We start from the raw sequence: 21,583 nt of genomic DNA on the forward strand, positions 1-21,583 counted from the left end.
CCGACCTGCAGAGCGGATGCTGTGCTCGACGCAGCGGTGCGGCCGGGCCCCAGCCTTCCCCCCTAATAAAATTATCTTCATGCCAACGGCCAGCTGCAAGCCCTGGAAAGCAACCAGGCAAAACCACCACGCCTCCAACTACGAGCGACTGTAAAAGATGGCAGGCACCGGAGGCAAATTTTCCTGGCCGATAGCAACGTTGTTCAATCCCTCTCTCGAGGGATGAGCACATCGTGCTTGGTGACACTGCGCAGGGGCCCCGACACAAAGCCAACGTCAGCGAGGGAAAGAAAAGCTCACCCTTGAAACAAGCAGGAGGAGGAAACGCCGAGGAGCCGAGAGACAGCCCGTGGGGCACGCCGGCGGCAGGAGCCGGGGAAGAAAGGGGCAGGGACCAGTTTCTGGCATGTTTGTCAACACTGAAGGAAGGAGGAAGGCGAACGATGTTTTTACCTTCCTGCTTTGCACGGCAGCACCCATCGGGTGCCTCGGAGGGAGCCCAACCCCGCTCCCACCCCGCAGCACCCCAGGGTGCCCCAGGGGAAAGGGGCTTTCACACCGGGGAGAGGTGCAGTGCTGCACAGGCCTGCGGGCACTGGATGGACCCCACGGGAGCGGCGGGTGGCCGTGCAAACCAGCCCTCCCTGGGCAGCAGACCCGCCTGGGCCACGCACCAGGACCCCACCACCGGCAGACGCATGGCCGTGATGGCTGCCTGCGGCAGGGCCACGGCTGCAGGGCCGCACTCTGCCCCGCTCAGCGTTCTGTCAGCCAGGAGCAAGCAGGCGGCTGACCCCGCCGAGTCCCCGCGCTCAGCTTTCCTGCCCAGGAAGGAGCCTCCCGGCCTTTTCCTCGCAGCTGCCATGAAAACCGTTATCGGTCGGGGCAGCACAGAGGCCCCATCCCTGCCCAGGAAAGGAGCGGTCCCTTCCCCTGCGAAGACGCAGCCCCAGAGCCGAGCGAGGCCGAAGAACTCAGGAAGGCGTCAGCTCCGGCCCCCAGCCCCGGCACGGAGCGAGTGCAGGCACCGGGACGCGTAACAACGATGGAGCCCGTCCCTGGTTTGTGTTGCCTGCGGGCAGAAACCCTCCTGCCCGCAGCACTCAGACATCACTGACTCTAAACCACAGCAAACGTCTCTGTAAAGGCTCAGGCATCACCAGACAGCAGCGAAAAACCAAAAGAAAATACCCTCGAAGAACCCCCCGCGCGAGGCCAGAGCCAGGACGGACGGTGCCAGGCTCACCCAGGCAGAGCAGCCTTGGCACTCAGGCTTCGCTCCGATTTTCAAGGTGGGATGGATTTTACAGGTGGGATATTTTCCCTAGAGCTCCAGCAGAAAACAGCTTTCACTACCTTATATAAATCTTCTAGCCCTGCTTGGCATGCATAAAAAGGTGACAGAAACAGAGAAGAAACCCAGGGGAGAAGCCGGGCTCTGCTGTTACTTAATCTCCGGCCGGGAGAGGAGGAAGCCTCTTCCCCGGGCCGGGAGCTGCAGCCAGAGCAGGGAGGAGGCAAAGCTGCGTCACCGCATCAACAGCGTCAGGGCGGGGGAGAGCCAAAACCCAGGATCTGCTGCTTTTAGACAAACACACACCCAGCTGAAAGCCCTGAGTTTCGGTTTCCATTCCTGCGCCGACCGGACTGACAGCCACGGAGGGGTTTCCCCACAAAGCTGTTGCTGCTGCCCCGGGGGGGCTCAGCCACAGCCCCCCCAGCCCAGGGCACGCTGCCTTCTGTGTGCTGCACAACCGTCCGAGGACAAGCCGGGACCCGGCCGGGCCTTGCCACGAAGATGCTGGAGCATCTTCTGCCCCGGTAACAGCCCTAAGCAGCCCAGGGAAACCCAGCGACGGAGGAACTGGCCATTTCTCGCAGGCTCCCGCTCCCTGGCAGCCCGCACGCAGCTCCACGGCACGGCTCCGCTTGCAATGCTGCCGCTTGGATGCCCGGGCAGTCGGAGCCTCTGTGGGTCTTTCCCAAATGCTGCAGGCTGCTCCCGCGGATGCCTGGAGGAGAAAACGCAAGCAGCCGTGCCTCCATCACCGCACAACCTGGAGAAAAACAGGGTTTTGGCATGAGTCATCCGCAGCCCTGATGTAATTTGTGTCTGGACACGAGTCCTCCGTGCACGGCTGCGAGCAGAGCAGCCCCAGGATCCCCGCGGGATGCTGCTCCGTGCTGGGGAGGAAAGGGGAGCAGGACTGAGCACCCTGGGAAGGCAGCTGCCGGCAGCACCGGGCTGGCAGAGCGGGCACCGGCGGGCACAGGGGAGCCCCAGCCCTGCTGCGGGGACCCCAGGCTCACACGGCAGGTTGACCCACTGGGATTCACCCCGATGCCCCTGTTGTGGGGTGCGTGACACCCGCTGCATCCCCAGGAGCCCACCCCGGCTCTGCGGCAGCACTCGGCCCGTGAGCACAGACACTGGGGAGGGCAGGGCTGGGGGTCCCCTCCCGCAGAGCCCCAGATCTCGGTGCTGCCATCAGCACCGTGGGGGTGACGTGCTCCCCACGAGCGATGCTTTACCCCACTGCTGAAACCAGGGCTGAGGAACCAGGAGACAGACCACCCCCACGGGACCTTGCCCCCAGCCAGGGCATCTTGCCCAAGCCCCAGTGGCCACATCCTTGCCGCATCCAGCCCAGGATGGATGGAGTTATCCACACGCTAACGGATAATTGCTATTTACAGCTTGCTGTAGACCACTTCCCCTTGGCTTTTCCTTCCCAAGCCTCAGCCCCAGCCCTACCACGCGTTACCGACAGCCCTGCAAGCACCCAGCCACCCTCCGCAGAGTGAGGAAGCACCGGGTGCTCTCGGGAGTGGCACAGTCACCCCGGGAGCAGTGCACACTGCCAGGAAATCCATCCCACCCATCTCTCCAGGGATACAGGGTGGCACCTCCCTGCCCAGTCACCCCAGAAGCTGCTGCAAAGGGAGGGGAGGATTGCACCAGCCAAAATCTGCCTGTGGAGCTTTTATTGCTTGGAGAGCTGCTTACATCCCTACGGAGCCTTTTCCTCGCAGGGCGAAGCGCACCCACACTGGGAACGCTTTGCCGGCAAAGCGACCTAGAGTCTCCAGGGCAGGTGAAGGTGCACGGAGCTGGGGAAGCGCTGCTGCCTCCTGCCCGCTCCCAGCTCTGCCCCAGCCCTCGCTGCCGCGTCCCCAGCACCACCCACACCAACACGGAGACGCCACAAACTCTGTCCCACCCCATGTTCAGATGCCACCTCTCGGACACCCTTGAAGAGGAGCCAGGAGGTCCCTCCAGCTGTCCCCTTTCACCGTGGCCGTCCCCTCTCAAGCCGCAGCCCCCAGACAACCTGGATGGGTTTGTCCAAAGCAGAGGCGGCTGGTGCAGGGCACTCAGCCCGCAGCTCTCGAGGGCTGGGCAAATGCACCAACACTTTCCAGCCCCTGGCTCTGCTAGGGGAAGGTGACCCTGTGGCCACGGAGAGACCTTCACTCACCGTCCCAGCGTGGGAGCAGAGGGCTTTGGGCTAGAAACGCAGCCCCGGGTCCGGCTCAGCACCGCTGCTCACGCTGGAGAGGCAAGAGGCTGACGGCGATCACAACCCTTTATATTTCCCTGGTCTGCCATACGTACGCTGTCCCAAGTACAAAGATAGCAAGGAAGAAGTGACTGCGATACCCTAACAGCCTGCAGCGCGGGAGGGAAAAACCTCTATGTAGGCAGGACTCCTCCTCATCAGCTGTGGCCCCGGGTTCAGGCTTGACCAAAATGAAACAAAATCAAATGCCTTAGAGGAATTAATATTTTTTCCTCCTGATTGTGCATGTCATAACTCCTCAAAAGGCAGCTCGAGGAGCTGGTGGTTATCAGCGCTGGGTGCAGCCGGGTCCGCCCCAGCCGTGCCACGCACGACCAGACTTTGGAGCCACGTTTCTGGCTCGCCAGCCCCGCACACACCCGGCCCATGCCGGGGACACCCTGGCCCTGTACACACCCCAAAAAGTGCTCAGCTCAGCTTCATAACCGCCGGGTGCTTTTCTAAGTTAAAACCGGTACTTTGCAGGCAGGATGTTATGGGCAGCACGGCAGCGGGTGCCTGGTGCCGAGTTTGCTGCCTGTATCGGAGATGGAGACGGCATCGAGTGCCACGAGCAAAGCCCAGGCGCTCGGGGACAGCCCCGACACCCTGCCTGCACTATTTCAGGATGTGGTTTTTGGCGTAGGCACAGCTGCAGGGAGGTTTTCCCAGGATCCCATCCAATCCCAGGCGAGGAGTGGAGAAACAAAACAACACAGAAAGGGATCCGAGCATCCCTGAACGAGAGCAGATGTGCGGAGTCCATAAAAATCCACTTTTTTAAAGACACCTAAACTACCTCCAGAAAGACGCCGCTGCCCACGGCATCCCCTGCCACCTGGGGATACGCAGACCATTTGAGGGACCCACCGGTGGGCACACAGGCGGGACAGACCTCCCGCTCCTCCTTCGCCCACCTCACCCCAGCATCCTTTCAAGCTCAATAAGCCTTTTGAGGTAACTCTGCCTCCCCTCGCCTGCCGGTTTCAAAGCAAAGCGCTCCCTTCACAACACCCCCCTCCTGATAGCCGTGTCCGTCTCACCAGGGCTGGGTTTGAAAATAAAACTCATTAAAATTGCTGAATATCCCTGAAAATAACAAATTGCTGAAGCTACGGCAGCTCCGGCCCTCAAGAGGATGCGGGAACCTGCCCCCGACCACAGAAGCATGGAGAGGACCCCCCTTGCAACCTCCCCCCTGGGGACCTCGGTGCCCACGGCAGGGCCGGGGGCCGCTGGAGCACCCAGCACCGCTGAGCCGTGCCCTCGCCCACCCACCCCAGTGACCGCGGCTGAACCAGCCGCAGAGCGGACACCGTGCCGGAGCAACCCCCCCAGCCCCACACACCTCACCTCCGGGCCAGCCTGGCCGTGCCATCCCCCTCCCCGGGGCGAGGAAGGAGTTAACATTTATTTACCCGGAGGAAGCAAGCCGTAGTCAGAAGAGGCAGAATAAGCCAATACTGGGTTGATTTAATGGTTCCGCTGGGGCTGTGACACACAGAACTAGAGGCTGCCGAACAACGACCCTGCGGCTAACGAAGAAGGACTCTGAGAAATGGGCTCTGCCTCCACACAGACACACGGCATCCATCCGTCTGCTGCCACCGCAAAGAGCCAAGTGTCCACTTTAAGCGCAGCTGCAGCGCAGCCACCCCTGGGCTTCGTCTCTGGGCTCTTTCCCCGGAGCAGCGCACACACACGAGCTCTCCACTCCATCCCCTGCTCCCGCGGTGCCGCCCCGGAGCGCCGGGACACGCTGGCACAGCCACGGCTCCCAACTCAGCCGGGGCAGCCCCATCCCACAGCTGGGATGGAAGATCTTCTGCGTGACTGCTGCTCTCATCCAGCCTGGTCTCTACCAGGCTTGTGGGGTGGCACCAACCTTTCCAGTTCCTGAAATTAAAAGCATCACCTGCAAAGAAAAGAAAATAAATCCTCTTATAGCATGAAGATGTTTGGGATAAAGCTGCTCCCACTCACTGCGGTAGCACCGGAATCGCTCAAACTCACACGTCTGGCAGGGTCCGCACCAGCGCCGAGAGGTCTCTTCCTCCCTCCAACGGGAGGACCGCCCTCTCCTACTGCAAAACTCGGTTCTTGTCTTCCTTTAACAAAACCTAAGGGTTTTTCCTCAAGTTGTGTTCCTCCCAGTGTTTTACCAGACCAGCACCCCCAAACACAGCTAGCAGATTCAGACAAAGAAAACACCCTCTTGTCTTCCCTGGGGTTAATAAACCCCCCAAAACGCAGCGGCGCATCCCAACCCAGACACTCCTTCAACACCCAGGATACAGTCAGAGCATCACAACGTGCCCGCCACCCTCAAGGGTTTGGAGCACCTTTGCACAGGTGCAGACAGCAGCACGCATACAGCACACGTGCGTGCATTTACGTTTATTTAAAGTGAAAAGCACCTTCCTGCCCTGATCTAGCCCCGCTTTGCAACCCTGGCTGTCGCAACCAGACGCAGAAAAGCAATAAACCAGCAGCGCTCTTGCAAAAAAAAAGTATTTATTAGCTCATTAAAGTGACCTGTCGTCGCTGCTGCTGCCAGATCATTTGTAGAAACCCCAACACTTCAAGCACCCGACTCCTCCCAGCCGGAGACAGTGTGAACATCGCTGCAGCCGCTCGGCGCACGTGTGCCCTGAAACAGGACCAGGTGAAACTCGCAGCGAGTTGAACGGTCGAAGGAGTACTGGGGGGTCAGTTACAGAACGGCTGCTCAAACCCAGCGGGGAGGGAACAGCAGTGCCCAGCGCCCGCGGGACGAGGCGCCCGGCGCGATGCTGGGGACCAGGGAGCAGCCTGATCCTGCACCAGGGATCCTGCACCAGGGTCACACCTCGTTAATAAGTGCAAGCTCCTCAGAGCGCTGCCGTTCAGCTCTTCTCTCTGCACGTTCAACAGCACGTCTCTGCCTTATGGCATGATCTTCACAACCAAAGGGCTTTGCTTAAATATCGCCGTTTGCGTAAAAAAAAATCCCAAAGAATGGATTTTTTTTTTTTTGAGAAAACTAGAAAGAGACCCTAAATCCTCAGAAGCTATAGCTCTTCCCGGCCACCTGGGTTTCTCTCCCTCCTCCTTTCCCCAGCAGACCTGGGCAACCCGCCGTGACCAGCGCCACGAGAGCTCCCGCTCGTTTCCACCACCCAAAGCCAGCATCACACGCAGAAGCCAACCTCCCAGGGCTTGCGCCCGCGCTGCCGTACGGAGCCTCTTCCTGGTTTCGATGACCACACGCATCCCATGGACAACCTGCTGTCAGCATCCCCTCTCCCTCCCCAGAGCCCCCCAGGGACGGGGGGGGGGCATCCGGCTCCCTGACACCTCCCATCAGTTCACGCCAGACCCCTCGGCAGCCGGATCGGTGCCTGCTCAGCGCTTCGCCTGCTTTGGCTTTCGCTACCGCCTTTGCCTCCCTGCCCTGTGCCCTGGCTCCTGCCCGCTCCTCTAATGGATGCTGCTCCAGCTACGCCTGCAGATGAGGCAGGGCTGACGAGCTAGAGCGGAATAACTATTCCAAGAGAACGAGGGAGGAAAGCTTTATAAAAAATTAAGCTTTTTTTTTTTTCCTCTCCTCCAAAGAGGGCAGAGCATTTTTGCCTTTCCGTTCTCCAGGCATCTCTCCTCCCTCTCCTTCCCTCTGACCTGAACCTCCTTGTTACCGACGTGAGCCGCTCTGAGTCTCGTTAACCCGTGCCCCTCGTTACACCGCTCCTCATCCCGCAGCGCAGCCAGAGAAAAGGCAGTTCCACCCAGAGCGGCACGGCCAGCGTCCCTCCAGGCAAGTCGCCCTTTCACTTCTGCTCTGCCTCGTCGGCCACTGCGGTCACCTCGATGGCGGCGTGCTCGTCGCTGGCAGCCTCGGTGGCACCGGACGGGACGGTCACGACCGTGCTCCCGCTGGGAGCCATTTGTGTCACGTTCTGGATGGTCGTGCCGAGTCCCGGCAGCGTCAGCAGCTGGAAGGGGCTCACCACCTTCACGACCGTGCTGCCGTCCTGGACCGCGGCCGTGCTCAGCACCGTCAGGTTGGAAGCGTCCGGGTGGATCTCCACCGTACCAGGGAAGGTGGAGCCGGCGGAGGCCAGTACCGTGTACCCTCCCAGCAGCGGGGAGGCCGGGGAGCTGGCGGCGGGAGGCTGGGACGGGCTCTTCCCCAGCACCGAGGGCGGGAGGGCTGAGACCACTTTGCCGAGAGGGAGGTTGGCAAGCTGGGAGACGGGCACGCCGGGCGTGACGGCGAGCTGCGCCGGCTGGGACAGGACTTGGGAGGTGATGGCAGCTGGTCCGGAGGTGGCCCTGGTCAGCCTGGGACGTTTTAAAGGCGTGGGGACAGAGACGGGCGTGAGGGTCATCAGGACGTTGTTGAGGTGCTGCGATTTGTGCTTCAGCTCCTTGGCTCGCTTGCGGTGCTCGTCACACTGCTGCTCCAGAGCTGGAGAGAGAGGAGGATCAGCTCAGCCCCGGGACAAGCTTCCCAGGGACCGCGGCAATGCCCGGAGTGGCAGCAGCCCATCCCACCGCGGCTGGTTTAGCACACGCCAACTTTAACACAAGTCCCACTTTCTTAGGCAGACAGAAAACGAGCTGGCAGCGAGGGCCAGCGCCAGAGCACCGGCGTGTGCCGGGGGCATACCTGCCAAATCCCGCGCGTACTGCTCCCTCGAGCGATCCATCTGACACTTGTGGCTGGCCAGGACCTTCTTGACCAGATCCAACATACCGAAGTTCTGGACTACGTTGTTAAGTAAAACAGCATCTTAAAAACAAGACACAGATCTTTAATGAACACGAAATTCCCCACGCAAACTATTTATGACTTGGTAAAAAGCCATACGATGGCGAACGCATTCAGCTGAGTCGGCCCAAATATGTGGGAGGGTAACGCAAGAGGCTGGGGAAGAGGAGGAGACAGGAGAAGTCATGAGAAAGTGCAAGGGGTCACTAGCATATAGAGACTCCTCTCCTGCCTAGCAGGGGTGATAAGAAATCTGCTGGCACAGTAGCTGCAGCGTTATTCCAATGGCCTCAATTCCACCTCAGTTCCCAAGCCAAGAGTTTGTCCAGACCCAGAGCCAGTGGACAGGAAGCCCCAGGCACAGGGAACTGGAGAACTGAGGCCACCTGAAGTGTCCCCGAGCACGGCCGAGAGCCTGTCTGGGGAGCAGCCAGGAATGGGATTGAGTTATGACAAACTATGTCCCTATAGTGCCATCCAGATATCCCTAAGGAGAAAAAAAAATCCGCATGCCCCTCTCCTGAGATGCCTCTGAGCGCCCATGCCAGGTCCTTACCACCGAGCTGCAGCGGGGGATCCTGGGCTCGCTGCTGCAAGCCCTTCATGGTCTCCACCAGCTCCTGGTGGAACTCATGGATTACTTCTTCCAGGAGACCCGTGTCCTTCAGGCCTCGCCAGAAAGCAAAGGTGTCATCTGGAGAAAGAGAAAGCAAGGGAGAACCTCAAAATCCTCGGACCGGGTTCTACCGGTGATCCGCTCTGGGTTCCCCTCTTTGTCCCTACAAGGGTGAAGTCTCCCAGGCGGCAGGTACAGGGCGCTGGGGCAAAGCCCCGTCGGAGCGTGTACCCAAAGGAGGGGCAGCTGGAAAAGGACATGCCTCCCCCATCCTCTGTTGCACACAAACAGGACACCAATGCTACAAGAGAAGCCCGTTGCTCAGAGCTCACCGGAGGAGCACGAATGATTTTAGGACCCCTCTGATTTTTTTTTTTTTCCTAGAGCCACACCGACCATTTGGGCTACGCTTTGACATCTTGGTGCTTAGAAACAACTTCATCCCAAAACGATGCTGCCGTCAGACCGCACACAGGCAGGATATAACGCAGCACTATGTGCCAGTAAGCGGCAAACAAATAATCCCAGCGGAGGCTCAAGCAGGGCTGCTCCGGCAGGAAGGGTCCTGCTCCTCATCCCTGCTGTTTCCCTCTTTCCCTACATCCCCTCCATCCTCTGCCCCGGATACGCAGAGCCCGGCGGGATCCCAAGCCGTACCTCCGATGCTGGTGCTCCAATCGCTGGCATCCTCACATGTTTCTATGGTAATCGTAGCCGGGGATCCGTTCACTGCAACCAACCGCAAAAAAGAAAAGAAAAAACCCCAAGTCCTGATTTTTCTCTGTATTTTTCACGGGCTGTTTCTGAGGGAAGCGCTCCCTTGCTGCATTTCTGCGACTTCTCCTTTTTATTGCATAGGACCACTTTTATTTGAACGTAGCTCTCAAAGCCGAACGGAGAGACGCCCGAGCGGCTGGCGAAGCCGCAGGCAGTTGCTGTGCCAGCAGTACTTATTTTTCCGCACTGGAGTGCAATACCCCAGGGATTACTTCTGCAACCCTTGCACAAGAACACATGCCCGAGAGCAGCGTTTCCCTCCCGTTCCCCCCTGCATACACACTAGCACTGCTGAGGGCAAAAGTCAAAGCGATTTAGAGTTGGACTTTTTTTGGCAATCCTTTTTTGCCCAGCTTACAGTTTGCAGGACTGGGACGTCTGGAGGGTTTCTAAAGCCTCGAAGGGGAGAGCATCCCCCCGCTGCGCAGGGACGCAGAGGAGCTCCCGCCCTCCCTCCAGCTCTGCTGAATCTCAGCGGTTTTGTTACCATAGAGCCAGGGGAACCGGCGTCATTCGAGCCGTGCGCAGGAGCGGGATGAATGGGAACGCGGCCAGAGACCCGCGGTGCTGCGTGGAGCGTTTGTAATGCTCAGCCGCTGCCATTAAATCCGATTACTCTGCTCCTTTACTCTGCAGCCTTCAGGGCTATTCCAGCGGCGTGGGAAGCGTCTCCCCGTTAGCGAGCTGATCCCCACGTTTAACGGGAGGGCTCGGGACAGGCTGCGGCTCTGGAGCCCGGGGAGGCCGCACCGTGCATCGGCATCGGCTTCCCCACCGCACCGTGCATTGGCATCGGCTTCCCCACTGCCCCGCGGTGCCGAAGGCGCTCTGCAGAGCTGGCCAAGGGGCTCGCCCTGCCCTTGCTCTGCTCCCACAGACACCATCAGGAGCTCGGGGTGTGGGGCTCTTTGGGAGCTGTTCTTAACACGCAGAGGCAAAAGGAGTTAGGAAATATAGAAGCACTTAGAAATGAGAAAGCTTTCCAGTAAAATAGTTGCCTGTAATTATAGGTCAAATTGAGTTTAGGGCTACAGCTACGTAGCCACAACACCATTTAAATCCAGTTTTATGAACTACATACACGAGCACAGATAGAAAAAAAATCTGTTGTATCCCCTAGTTGTCTTTAATCTTTCATCAGACAAACCCAATAATAATTCAGCCAGGGAGCCTTAAATGAAAACCCCATGATTATTCTGGAAGGAGTCAGGTTAGAGCTGGGAGGAGGAGGGACTCCCACCCCGGCACCCGCGCAGCAGGAGAAGCCGAGCCGATCCCTGCCTCCCGGGACGAGCCCTACGGACACAGTGCCCGACCGGCAGCGAGGACAGAAGGGAACTTCATCGAGCAATGACTACTGTTTTCTTACAGATTAATTGCAGTCTTCTGCTTCAGCTACACAGTTTGGGGTAAGGCAGGAGGCCAGAAGGGCGGCTCTTCGGGTCATGCAGTGTTACAGAGCAACTAGGTGAGTTATTGCATCTCTGCTGAGATGCTCTAACAACGACTCTGCCTAGCTCTGCTATGGGGGATCCTGCAACAGAGCAGGGAGAGAAAGCAGAGGATAAAACAACCCGCAAAGCCAAAAAGAAAGGCAACCGTAAGGGGCATTGGTTATGTGGCATTTGTTATGCTTTAATGCTTCAAAGCCCCTGTTCAGGGTGCGAGGAATGGCTGGACGTACCATCCGCAGAGGCGGGAGTGAGAGGGATGTACTCCGTCGACGTCTGGCTGGTCAAGGACACCCTGGCTCCGGTCAGGTCGATTTTGGTGCTCCGGCAGGTGTTGGAACAGACCTTCGTGTGCTGGTAGAAATCCAGCTCTCCCGAGTCCATGATCTTCCTGCAAGACAGGGAGCAAGCACGGGGAGACGCAGGTCACAAGGAGCCGAGACGCAGCTCCTGGCAGCCTTCACCCCCAAACTTCTCAAAGTCCCAGATGAAAAGCAAAAGCCAGATCAGGCAGAGGCAACGGTCTGAATTTCCCTTCACAAGCCCCCCTGTGCCCTGACCTGAGAAGTGGCATTAACTAAGAGTTAATTAAACCAGCACCCGCACGCTGCTCTGTACCGGCCACACGCACAGATCCAACCACCACGCAATACTCCAGTGGTGGTAAAGCGTTTTGGGAGGCTGGGATGGGGGGAAAAAGTCCATCGAGCACGTTGTGCTGTAGCTGTGGTAAAGAAATGGAACTGATTTGGTTTCTGACCACTTCCCTGCTACATCCCACATCCTCCTGCGGGATCAAACGGTCAAAGAGTGCGGGGGAGCGCTCGCTTCCCCCACTCAAACCGGGCTCCGGAGCTGGCGGGAGCCACGAACCCACCGACCTCTCTGAGAGGGCTCTCCGGCATGGGGGGGCTGTAATTTTAACTAGGAGCCCTCACTGGGACTGATGAACTCCTGGTTCGTGTACGGAGGGGGGAGGAAGGGGAAGAGAAGGTCCCAATCTGGTCCCACCAGCACCTTCCCCCCACACATGCCCGCAGCTTCTAGAAGGGTTGGCTGAAGTCTCAGTCCAGGGCTGAGACAGTAAGAAGTCTCTTCCTTCCCTTTTTGACTCTACACCTCAAAAAGAGATGGGGCATAACCCTATTTATAAACTAAAATAGGGTCTCTCAGCTTAAGCAAAGGAGGTTGCAACATTGGCACACGTGATCTTCCCAGCTGAGGCAAGGTGTCTCCGAGGCATCCCCGGGCTTTGCTGGCCAAGACCAACCTCAGCTTCCTGCGGTTTGCTCCCACGGGCTGCGGGGCTTGCCTTCACACACGCTGTGTGAAGTTTGGGTTTTTTTCCTTGAAAAACCTGCCTTGCCAAAGTATAAGCCTATTATGCAAAATCTACGTGGAGCAAAAGCTGCTTAGAAGGAATATGGAGACGCCTGCATTGAAGCAGAAGGATACAGGCAAAGGCAATGTCACCCTGTGAAAAGAGCATAAAACCACTGACAATTCCTGGCAAAAGAGGTGATGCATTTTTATCCTGCCTACAGGCAGAGGCAGACTTTAATTAAATCGCAGTTTCAGGCTGGTGTTCAGGAAGACCATAGAAGAATTCAATTGCTGCAGTTAAGACTGGAGAAGAGGAATGCTTGCATAAATAAGCTTTAAATAAGTCCTTGGGGAAAAAAAAAAAAAGTGATATAAAGCAGATATACTGCAATGGGAGCGTTACGTTCATGACCAGGCTTCCATCTGGTAGGTCACACTGAGGACCCGTAGACAGCACGGCCCGACCACCACTGGCCATTCAAATTTCCAATCACCTTATGCCAGCTGGGAACGTGGCGTGCTTCAAGTCCTAAAAGACCGGGAAAGCATTTGTTGCCCCAAATTATTCCCTAGGCACCAGGATAAAGCAAAGCCATTGGACAGACCACATGTGGGGCCAGGCTGTCATTAAGACAAACGTTCGGTGGCGCATTCATTCTCCCAGCAGCAGAACCACCGTGCCAAGGGCTCCATCCCACCCCACCGTTATCCCCCAGAAAGAAGATGTCTCCGCTGTTGCTCTGCGGATACAAATGAAGAGACTAACCGGAGCATGATCCCGTTCATCCGGATCGCCCGCTTCCAATCCTTCAGGGTCGACTTGCCTGCCAAGTGGACAAACTCCTTGGGACTAATTAGGTGATTGTCAAACTGCAAGAGGCAGAAGTGCAACATCAGTGTGACAGGCCATAATGCAATGGAAGCGTGCCCCACGAGCACGATTCAGCAGCGAAGCCTGGCTGCTGGTGCCCAGCAGCGGAGCTGCATCACAGCCTCAACGTGCTGTTTAAACAATAGCACCAAAACAGATTGCTCCCCACCTTAGAGAACATTGACCGAGGTAAAAAAAATCAAAGCCAAACATTGCTTTTCATGGACAGTTAGTCAACAGCTGCTCAAAGCCAAGGGTTTGGGGGGGTGCAGCACAGAGGAGTTTGCTAAATGCCCAGCCCAGGCAGGACAGCGGGGAAAACCACCCACAGCTTATGCAAAGTATCATTAACAGCAGTGAGATGCACACGCTCCCACTAACGTGCAGACTCACAATGAAAGTCGGGCTGCTGCCGGTGACGTTTGGGTCCGGGGGCACGCTACGCCCCGCGCGAGCGAGGGAAGGAGAAGCCCATTTGGTCTTTGACCTCGTGCTACCAAGCCCAACCGTCGATATCAGTGAAACCTCTGGCCTCCCTCACAGCACACACCCACTTCCACCGAAAACCAGCTTTAGGGAGTTGGCACACACCATATCGGCAGCCAGCTCTCCCCCTTGCTTTTATTGCCCTACACACCCAGCTGTGCCTGAGCCCATGAGCTGACCTAAAAGCAACCTGCAGAATCAGTCCTCTGAAGAGCTGCTTTGCGGCCCATCTCAGAAAGGATTTCCCTAGTCCAGGCTTCCTCTTTTCAATGCTCGTGTTGACCAACATAGAGCTCGCTCACCGCTACCGCATGAGAAACTGCTTCTCTGAACAAGTGCATGGGCTTCAGTGCAAAGAGAAGACGGATTTTAGGCAGCAGCATTATCTGCAGCAGTACCCATCCTCTGCCTCGGGGATGGAAAAGACCATCCATCCTACGAAGGGCGAGGACCGTCCCTTGGAAAGCCCTCTTGCAACAGAGCCCAAGGGAGACGCTCCCTCAGCACGGCAGTGTTGAGTCTGTGTATAAATAGCAGCATCGTCCACGGTATGGTCCTGGAAATGAAAGTTTGGCCCTGCTCCCCAAATTCATGCAAATTTTTACCATTCAACCTATTCAATAGCTCCCTTACCAACAATCTTCTCAACTTCTCAGCTTTCTCTTACACTGAGCAGACAATGGAAGCGCCCAAATTTCTCAAACCCTCCAATAATGCAGTTAAATTGAGGCAGCATCTCTCCCCCCAGGACTGCTCAACTTGGCCAAGATGACAAATATCAGGCACCACAGTACCAAGAAAGTTACCTCCTCTCCCACCACGATGTGGTTCTGATGCAAAGCAGCTTACCAAAGCTCAGCAAAACCAGGACAAGCCAGGCGAGCCTGCAACGCGGGCACGGGAAGGCATGAGTCCAGCGTCAAGGCCCTTCCTTCTCACCTGCACACACTTCACGTTGATCCCAGGGCACACAAACTTTCTCCAGATGAGGTTGGCTTTGCTGTCGCCGCAGGTGATGGGGTAGACAATCTCTGCCTCCAAACTGTCCTCATCTTCAGCCATCTTCACTTCTCACAGGGAACAGAGGAAGGGACAGATCAAAAAGAAACGTGAGTCGCAGCCCCCGATTCACCACCCCGACGCACACGTACAGCGACAAGGCAGTTTTGAAGCTCAGGATTAAAAAAGAACTGTAGATGATGCGTGGTGGGCTGTGTTGGGGTTTGTGGCCACCACTCACTTGCACTTTGCTACTAAAGCATCCAACGACTCAAATTCCACAGGCAAAACAGCGCAGGCAGATTTATACCGATCCGGCTGCAGCTGAGTGCGTGAAATCTGAGAAGTCAGCAGCCAGAGCTTAAAAAATTCAATTCTGGATAAAAACGAAAGGAATGGTGGTGTTCAGGTAATTGTCCATTCACCTTTAGTTTTAGAGCGCAACTGTTTCAAAGGCAGCTCCAGCCCGGCTGCTCACCGTCTTTGCTCGCTAAATTCGCTTTTGCTTGTAATCAAAGCCAGCGAGTTTGCTGCAAATCTGACATCCCCATCGCAAGCCCGAAGGGCAGGAGCCAGCGGTGGCCAGAGCCAGGGTCTCATCCTGCACCAGGAGAGGGCAGCAGCAGCCCAGCCAGCAGCCGCCAGCTCCCTCCCCGTCACCCAGCCCCTGCAGCTCCCCGGGCTCCCCTGGGTGCTGGGGAGAGCATCCCCGGTACCCCCGGGAGAGCATCCCTGGGAGAGCATCCCCGGGCCCGCCGCCAGCTCTGCACAGCAGTGGCCAGACCCTCTCGGCCGGCACCAGCGCAGGGTTGTGCCACATCGGGGTGGCGGAGCTGGCACGGCTCAAGCGAGGGGCTGCGGCGCGGGCTGAACCTACCTAGGACCGCTTCCTTCAGATGCGTGGAGGCTGTAAAGGCGGCAGCAGCCGCAGCAGCTGCATTTTCGGTCTCCAGCGTGTCTTCGTTTATGTCACCGCTGGTAAGAGAGTCAGAGAGGCAGAGTTAAGCCACGCAGATGTGCCACCCCCACACCCGATAGAGCCATTGCTTCAAGAGTCTCTCAGACCACATTTTCCCACAAGAGCTAAAAGTCAGCTCTGGTTTTGAGAGGCTCAGCTCCATTTTTCCATGAAGAGCCTCGCAGCAGGCAGGACTGCTGCCAGCAGCCCGGCCGGCTCTGCCTCGTCTCCCTTTTAACCCAGCCCCATGGAGCTGCCTCCAGCACAGCCCATGCAGGGGAGCTGGCGTGGAAGGATGCTGTCAGCACGGCCCCTTGCTCAGAAGTCACTGCCAGCCTCTGGCAGCTTCGCCTGAGAAGATTTCCCCAAGAAAAACATGTGCGGAACAGGCTGCCGCTGTCTGGGCGATGGACTGGCTGAATCCCCTGGTACACGGGATGCTCCCAGGAGCAGGACCTCAAGGAGCCACAAACACACTATAAAGGAGTTCGACAAATCCTAACAGCGAATCTGTGAGCAGAGATAACATAACGTGAGCTACAGACCCTTGCGATCCCATCTCTGAGCCTCTTACAACTTGGTGTACCCATGATATTAACTAATAGCTGGCTATCCAACTGCTTTCATCCTCCCCGCCCCGGAGATCTGCGGCTTCTCTTGGCGCTTTGCCGATGGAGCCACACAGCTGGTCCCGCACCGCATCCTCGCTGCTCGCCCATTCCAGCTCTCGCCGCGGCGTGCAGAGCCCCAAACCCCTCCAACAAGCTTCGGTGCACGCCCAGACAGGACAGGCATTTCGGGCTGTGATCTGGGACACGCTCCTCACCCCCTCGGCCGGGAGGGTCCCGCGCGAGGGAGGAAGCCCGCGCTGGCACCCTTACGGATCCGACCTGCGCGTCACAGCCAGCTCTCAGCATGGACCATTCCTAATGGGTTTTAAAATGTGCGTTTGGTTTTGTTATTGAAGATCTCTAATCACTGTGGCAAGCTTGCCGGACCTCTTCAGGGTCCTGCAGGAGGGGAGAAACAACAGTTAACTTGTCACATGCTTCAGCATATAAACTTCCTAAGGAAGACTGTAAGGAGAAAAAAAGGTTTAAACCAGAAAACTACCCCATTTTGGTACCACGGATGAATTAAAAAAGGGTTCCAGTGACTCATCGGAAACCGCATTTCTCACCCGCGATGCCACGGGGACAAGCAAATTCAAGAGCGACTGGTTTTTCCATCCTGGCCTCCTAACACACAGCTCCAGGGTGGAACTGCAGCTTCAAAGCAGCCCTCCCCTTGCCAGCTGCAGGGCAGGGACCCCGTGGGGAGCAGCACCGAGATAAGGGAGCCGGTGTGGGCGGCAGCTCAGCCTCGCCGGGTGAGTAACTCCGGAGATGCTGCTTCAGCGAAGCGAGAGCTGAAGGCAGCCCCACGTTTCAGAAGAAAGGCACCGCGGGATGTCACGCTGCCTCTGCGGCTCACGGCCACCAACAAGCCAGACCCCTGGGAGGGAAAGGGGATGGGTAACGCAGGGCTCAGAAAGGTAAACTCGGGGCTAACGCCTTTGTACGCAGGTGAACATTACCGAAGCAGCGGTCTGACACAAGAACAATGGAAAGATTGTAACCTGGTTTTTCTTCAGCAGTTTGCTGCTTGGTTCTCGCATTTCTCCACGGAGAAATTCGGAGCGAAGCCAGCAACACCACTTCAGCAGGGCGCCAGGGCTGCGAGAGGCCGCAGCCACCTCCGACGTGCAAAGCCCAGCACCCCACAGCCCCGACTCTGATCTGCCTCCGGATCAAAAACCTCCACCGACTTATCTAGAAGAACCACCCCAGCAGAAAGCCAGCACCCGAAACAGAGCCTCCTCCCAGACTCCATCCCATTCGCACCGCTCCAAAAAATGACTGAAAGGCAGTACTGGGTTGAGAGAAATCACAGAATCACTAAGGTTGGAAAAGACCTGTCAGATCATCGAGTCCAACCACCACCCCAACCCCACCATGCCCACTAACCCATGTCCTGCAGTGCCTCGTCCACACGTTCCTTGAACAGCTCCAGGGATGGTGACTCCACCACTTCCCTGGGCAGCCTCTGCCAGTGCTTCACCGCTCTCTCAGGAAAGAGATTTTTCCTAATATCCAGCCTGAACCTCCCCTGGTGCAACTTGAGGCCATTTCCTCTTGTCCTGTCGCTTGTCACTTGGGAGAAGAGACCAACACCCACCTCCCCACAACCCCTTTTCAGGCAGTTGTAGAGAGCGATGAGGTCTCCCCTCAGCCTCCTCTTCTCCAGACTGAACACCCCCAGCTCCCTCAGCCACTCCCCATCAGACTTGTGCTCCAGACCCCTCACCAGCTCCGTCGCCCTTCTCTGGACACGCTCCAGCACCTCAATGTCCTTCTTGTAGTGAGGGGCCCAAAACTGAACATAGCATTCGAGGTGCGGCCTCACCAGCACCGAGTAAATAACCCAGCCCACATCTTAAACCCTGTCCTCCAGAGAAAAAGAAACAAACCAACTTCAACAGCTTGTATGAAAAATTCAAGCGACTGAAGTGTGTGTCTGCCACGGAGACGTAACTGGGGGGAAAGCAAAACCACAAAAAAAGGGGAGTTCCTCCGCACTGTTTCCCCCATCCCATTCCAGAGGAACAGAGTGAGGCAGACGCAGGAGAGAACTCAAACACCTTCAAGCCCCAGCGGTGCATCCCACCAAGCCGGTCCTGCCTTCGCCGGTTGCCATGATGAAGCCGGGGGAGGAAGGCTCTCCTCTTCCTCCCCGGGAGGATCCATAAACCAGATGGGAGGAAGAGAAGCAAGCGTGTGCTGATAAAGCAGCGGGCTTGCGCCTCCTTTCTCCTCCGCTCCTGCCTCGCCTGGAAACTTGAGAGAGAAAAAAGTCTCCCCCAGAAACCCGCACTGGGGACGCTGGTCGGAAATACAGGCACCTCACCAGAGCATCAAGCGCTGACCCCTTCCGATCGCCGATGGAAGAGAAAAGCTTCTTGCTGATTATTACTGCTTTCCCATTTCCCTCTGCCTTTTCCAGTCAATCTTCAAAACACATGAACCGATTAAGCTCTTAACCATTGCTTGTATCATTTTTTTTTAATAGCAAAACCATACCCAAAGGGGCACTAGAAAAAGGCGTCGACCCCCAGGCTGAGTTCGGTTTCCAAGTGCCACATAAGGCAAGTTGAAAGCCCGCTTCCCGCGTGAGCGGTGACCGAGCCGAAGCCGAGGAATCCCAGCCCGTGCTTGCAACCGCTTTCCTTACGCCAGCTGGGGCTGCAAAGGGAAAACAGAGGGAGAGGGAGCCAGCGCCGCTACGGCATCTCCCCGGGAGGAGTGGAGCCCAGCGGAGGCAACCGTCCAAGGCTACGGAGAGACCGTGGGTGGCTCGTGCTGCCACCCACCACCAGCCCCACAGCCCTGCTCGGCGAGGGGAATCCCAGCAGCCGGTGCAGCGGGAGTCGGGCGGGCTTTGCTCCGCGAGCCCGAGATCCACGTCCTTCCCATCGACCTGCTGCCATCCCGGAGCAGGAGGGAGCGAGGAGCCTGCCCACCGGTCCTTCTCCAGAGAGCCGCATGGAAAACCCTCAGGGAATCCTTAACGCCTGCTAAGATATGCTCCGCTTGTAGCCTGAGTAAATAAAAATCATCTTCTCTCTGCTGCGTAGAGCTGTCCTGTTCCTGACCATCCAGAGGACACTGGGAGGATAAGAAAAGGTTTCCAAAGACAAATAAGAGGGGAAATAAGAGCAAAAGGAAACCAAACCGCTTGAGCCAGCTTCTGCCGTGATCCGTGTTCCCAGACAACACTGCGCTGCTGCACGTGGGTCTGCAGGGGCTCGGAGCCACACTAAGCCCAGAAACCCTTCCGCATCCAAGAAGAGACACATCTCAAATTTCACGTCTGGCTGCCTCGCCACCGAGGGAGCTCAGGAAGTCACCGTGGGCCAGAAAGCAAGAGCAGAGCCTTTCTTCCCCACCACCACCCGCTCTTTCGGGAGTGGAAAAGGCTCTCGGAAGCGCTCGCAGACTCGGGGTGCAGTGGAGGAGCGGGGCAGCTCCTGCCCGTGGCGTCCCCGCTGCCCGCCCCAGCGCTGGCAGCTCTTGCCACTGCCTGTGCCCTACCAGAAGTTCATCTGTTACCGAGTTTTATCCCGGTTACAGCAGAATGAGGGGAGCGGTGCCCGCACTGTAACGTAAAAGCCATGCCCTGCCCTGAGCCACAGGGAACCGACACAGAAACAGCGAGGTGTAAGTGAGGAAGGGAGACAAATGTCTCTTTTTTTTGTAGAGAGCAATAAACAGCCACTCGCTATCCACTTATTTCAAGTGCAGGGACTTCTGGATCAGACAAACCTGCCCGGATCCAGCTCCAGGTGCGACCTTGGATTTTCTGCCCACCGAAAGAGCAAAGCACTAAAACGTCTCTGGGCACCGTCCCGTGAAAGACAAGAGAGAGAAAGCGAAGAGCCCGTCGCTACATGGGCCTTCAAGGTACCAGCCAGGTGCTTTGGCCATGGAAGCAAAGACTTGAGCCACCTGCAGCTGAAGAGACCAGACCTGAGCGAACAGTGGCCCCAGATCCGAAACGCCAACAAGGCAGGCAGAAATGGGGCAAAGCAGCAGCGCATTAAAGATCAGGCGTATTCACCCTGGTTTTTTGAGCAGTGCCTCTCCACGCAACACCGTGCGGTTTCAAGGCCACCTCTCTCGCTCCTGTTGCCGGCAGCAGAGGTTCCTGCGGGGCTCTGCCGAAAAATGCGGCCCCCAAGTACCCCCCCTTGGGAAGGGGAGCCCTGCTGCACCGCGCTCGCCACGCTGCGGACGGAGACTCATCTGGGAGGCACGCACAGCAAAGCCATCGTGAAATAAATAGCAGAAAACCATTGATTTAGCTACCGGCGTCCTGTTCCAACAGGGTTTGTGTCCATTCCAGCACCCACATCCACTCAGAAAAGATAGTTTGGTTTGGGTTTTTTTTTTTCCCCCTCTGGTTTGGATGTTTTGGAGAAAACAAAAGTCTTGCATTGCTTTTTACCCCAGGTAACACCAGCTTAAACCCCTCAGTGGTAACCCAGCTTTAACAGAAAGAGTGGAGCCTGCTCTGCTCTGTAAGCTCGGGGCTGCGGAGCCCAGAGCCCTGGCTGTGGTCCCGGGGCGTCAGTGAGCACCTAAGGAGGAACCGGAGATTGCCCGGGCATCGCTGCGGTCCCCGCTGTGAGAAGCGATGCAGGAGCAAGACGTGGATGATTAAAAGCACCCAGCCCAGCTGACCACGGCCACGGGTGGGAGGTTTTCCAGCACCTCACCTCGGCGTACGCCAACCCCGTCTCTTACCCGTGCTGGGACAGGTTGGTGGTGACCAGCACCGTCTTCACCTCCTCCACGCCGCCTCCATCCACCGTGCCGTCGGGCGTCGTCACCACCACCACCTCCTCCATGTGAACGCTGACGTCCGGAGTGGCCATCGCCAGGCAGGAGCGGGCAGCGACGGGCGAGCCCTCGGTCACCGGCTGCCTGCGGAGAACGGAGGAGAAGCCCCGCGTCAAAAGGTCTCCCCGCTAAAAATCGGCCGTGGAAAGACCGTCGTCGGCGCGGCAGAACAAGGGGGCTGCAGGGAATCCCCGCTCCGAAGGAGGAGGGGATTGGCAAATCCCCAACCGCCCCATCCCAAGAGGAGGGATGAGGGGAGCTCGTAACCCAGCAGGCGCTCCGCAGGCTGGGCGAGGGCGATGGGCGGTGGCGAGGGGCAGAGTGGGAGCAGACGGCGCGCGAAAAACGGTCCTG

The 21,583-nt window shown here is 57.5% G+C and overlaps 1 protein-coding gene across 1 annotated transcript; it reads right to left on the bottom strand.

Annotated features, from left to right (window-relative positions):
• Positions 1 to 7,366: 7,366 nt before the first annotated feature.
• GMEB2 (glucocorticoid modulatory element binding protein 2) lies at positions 7,367 to 21,264 on the bottom strand. The gene is made up of 9 exons (XM_059827291.1): positions 21,134 to 21,264; positions 15,711 to 15,808; positions 14,774 to 14,901; positions 13,244 to 13,347; positions 11,388 to 11,545; positions 9,584 to 9,655; positions 8,867 to 9,004; positions 8,209 to 8,331; positions 7,367 to 8,007 (listed from the first exon to the last, which is right to left on the bottom strand). The coding sequence occupies exons 1-9, from the start codon at positions 21,262 to 21,264 to the stop codon at positions 7,367 to 7,369; spliced, it is 1,593 nt and encodes a 530-aa protein (XP_059683274.1).
• Positions 21,265 to 21,583: the final 319 nt, after the last annotated feature.

This window comes from Gavia stellata, chromosome 20 (assembly GCF_030936135.1).
Source record: "Gavia stellata isolate bGavSte3 chromosome 20, bGavSte3.hap2, whole genome shotgun sequence".
In the NCBI taxonomy this organism is placed as follows: domain Eukaryota; kingdom Metazoa; phylum Chordata; class Aves; order Gaviiformes; family Gaviidae; genus Gavia; species Gavia stellata.

Excerpts from the sequence above, each read along its gene's own strand:
- GMEB2 (XM_059827291.1), bottom strand. The coding sequence starts at position 21,264 with ATGGCCACTCCGGACGTCAGCGTTCACATGGAGGAGGTGGTGGTGGTG. Across the intron at positions 9,005-9,583 it reads TTGGAGCACCAGCATCGGAG|ATGACACCTTTGCTTTCTGG; the intron begins GTACGGCTTGGG and ends CTCTTTCTCCAG. Across the intron at positions 8,332-8,866 it reads TCCCCCGCTGCAGCTCGGTG|ATGCTGTTTTACTTAACAAC; the intron begins GTAAGGACCTGG and ends CTTGTTTTTAAG.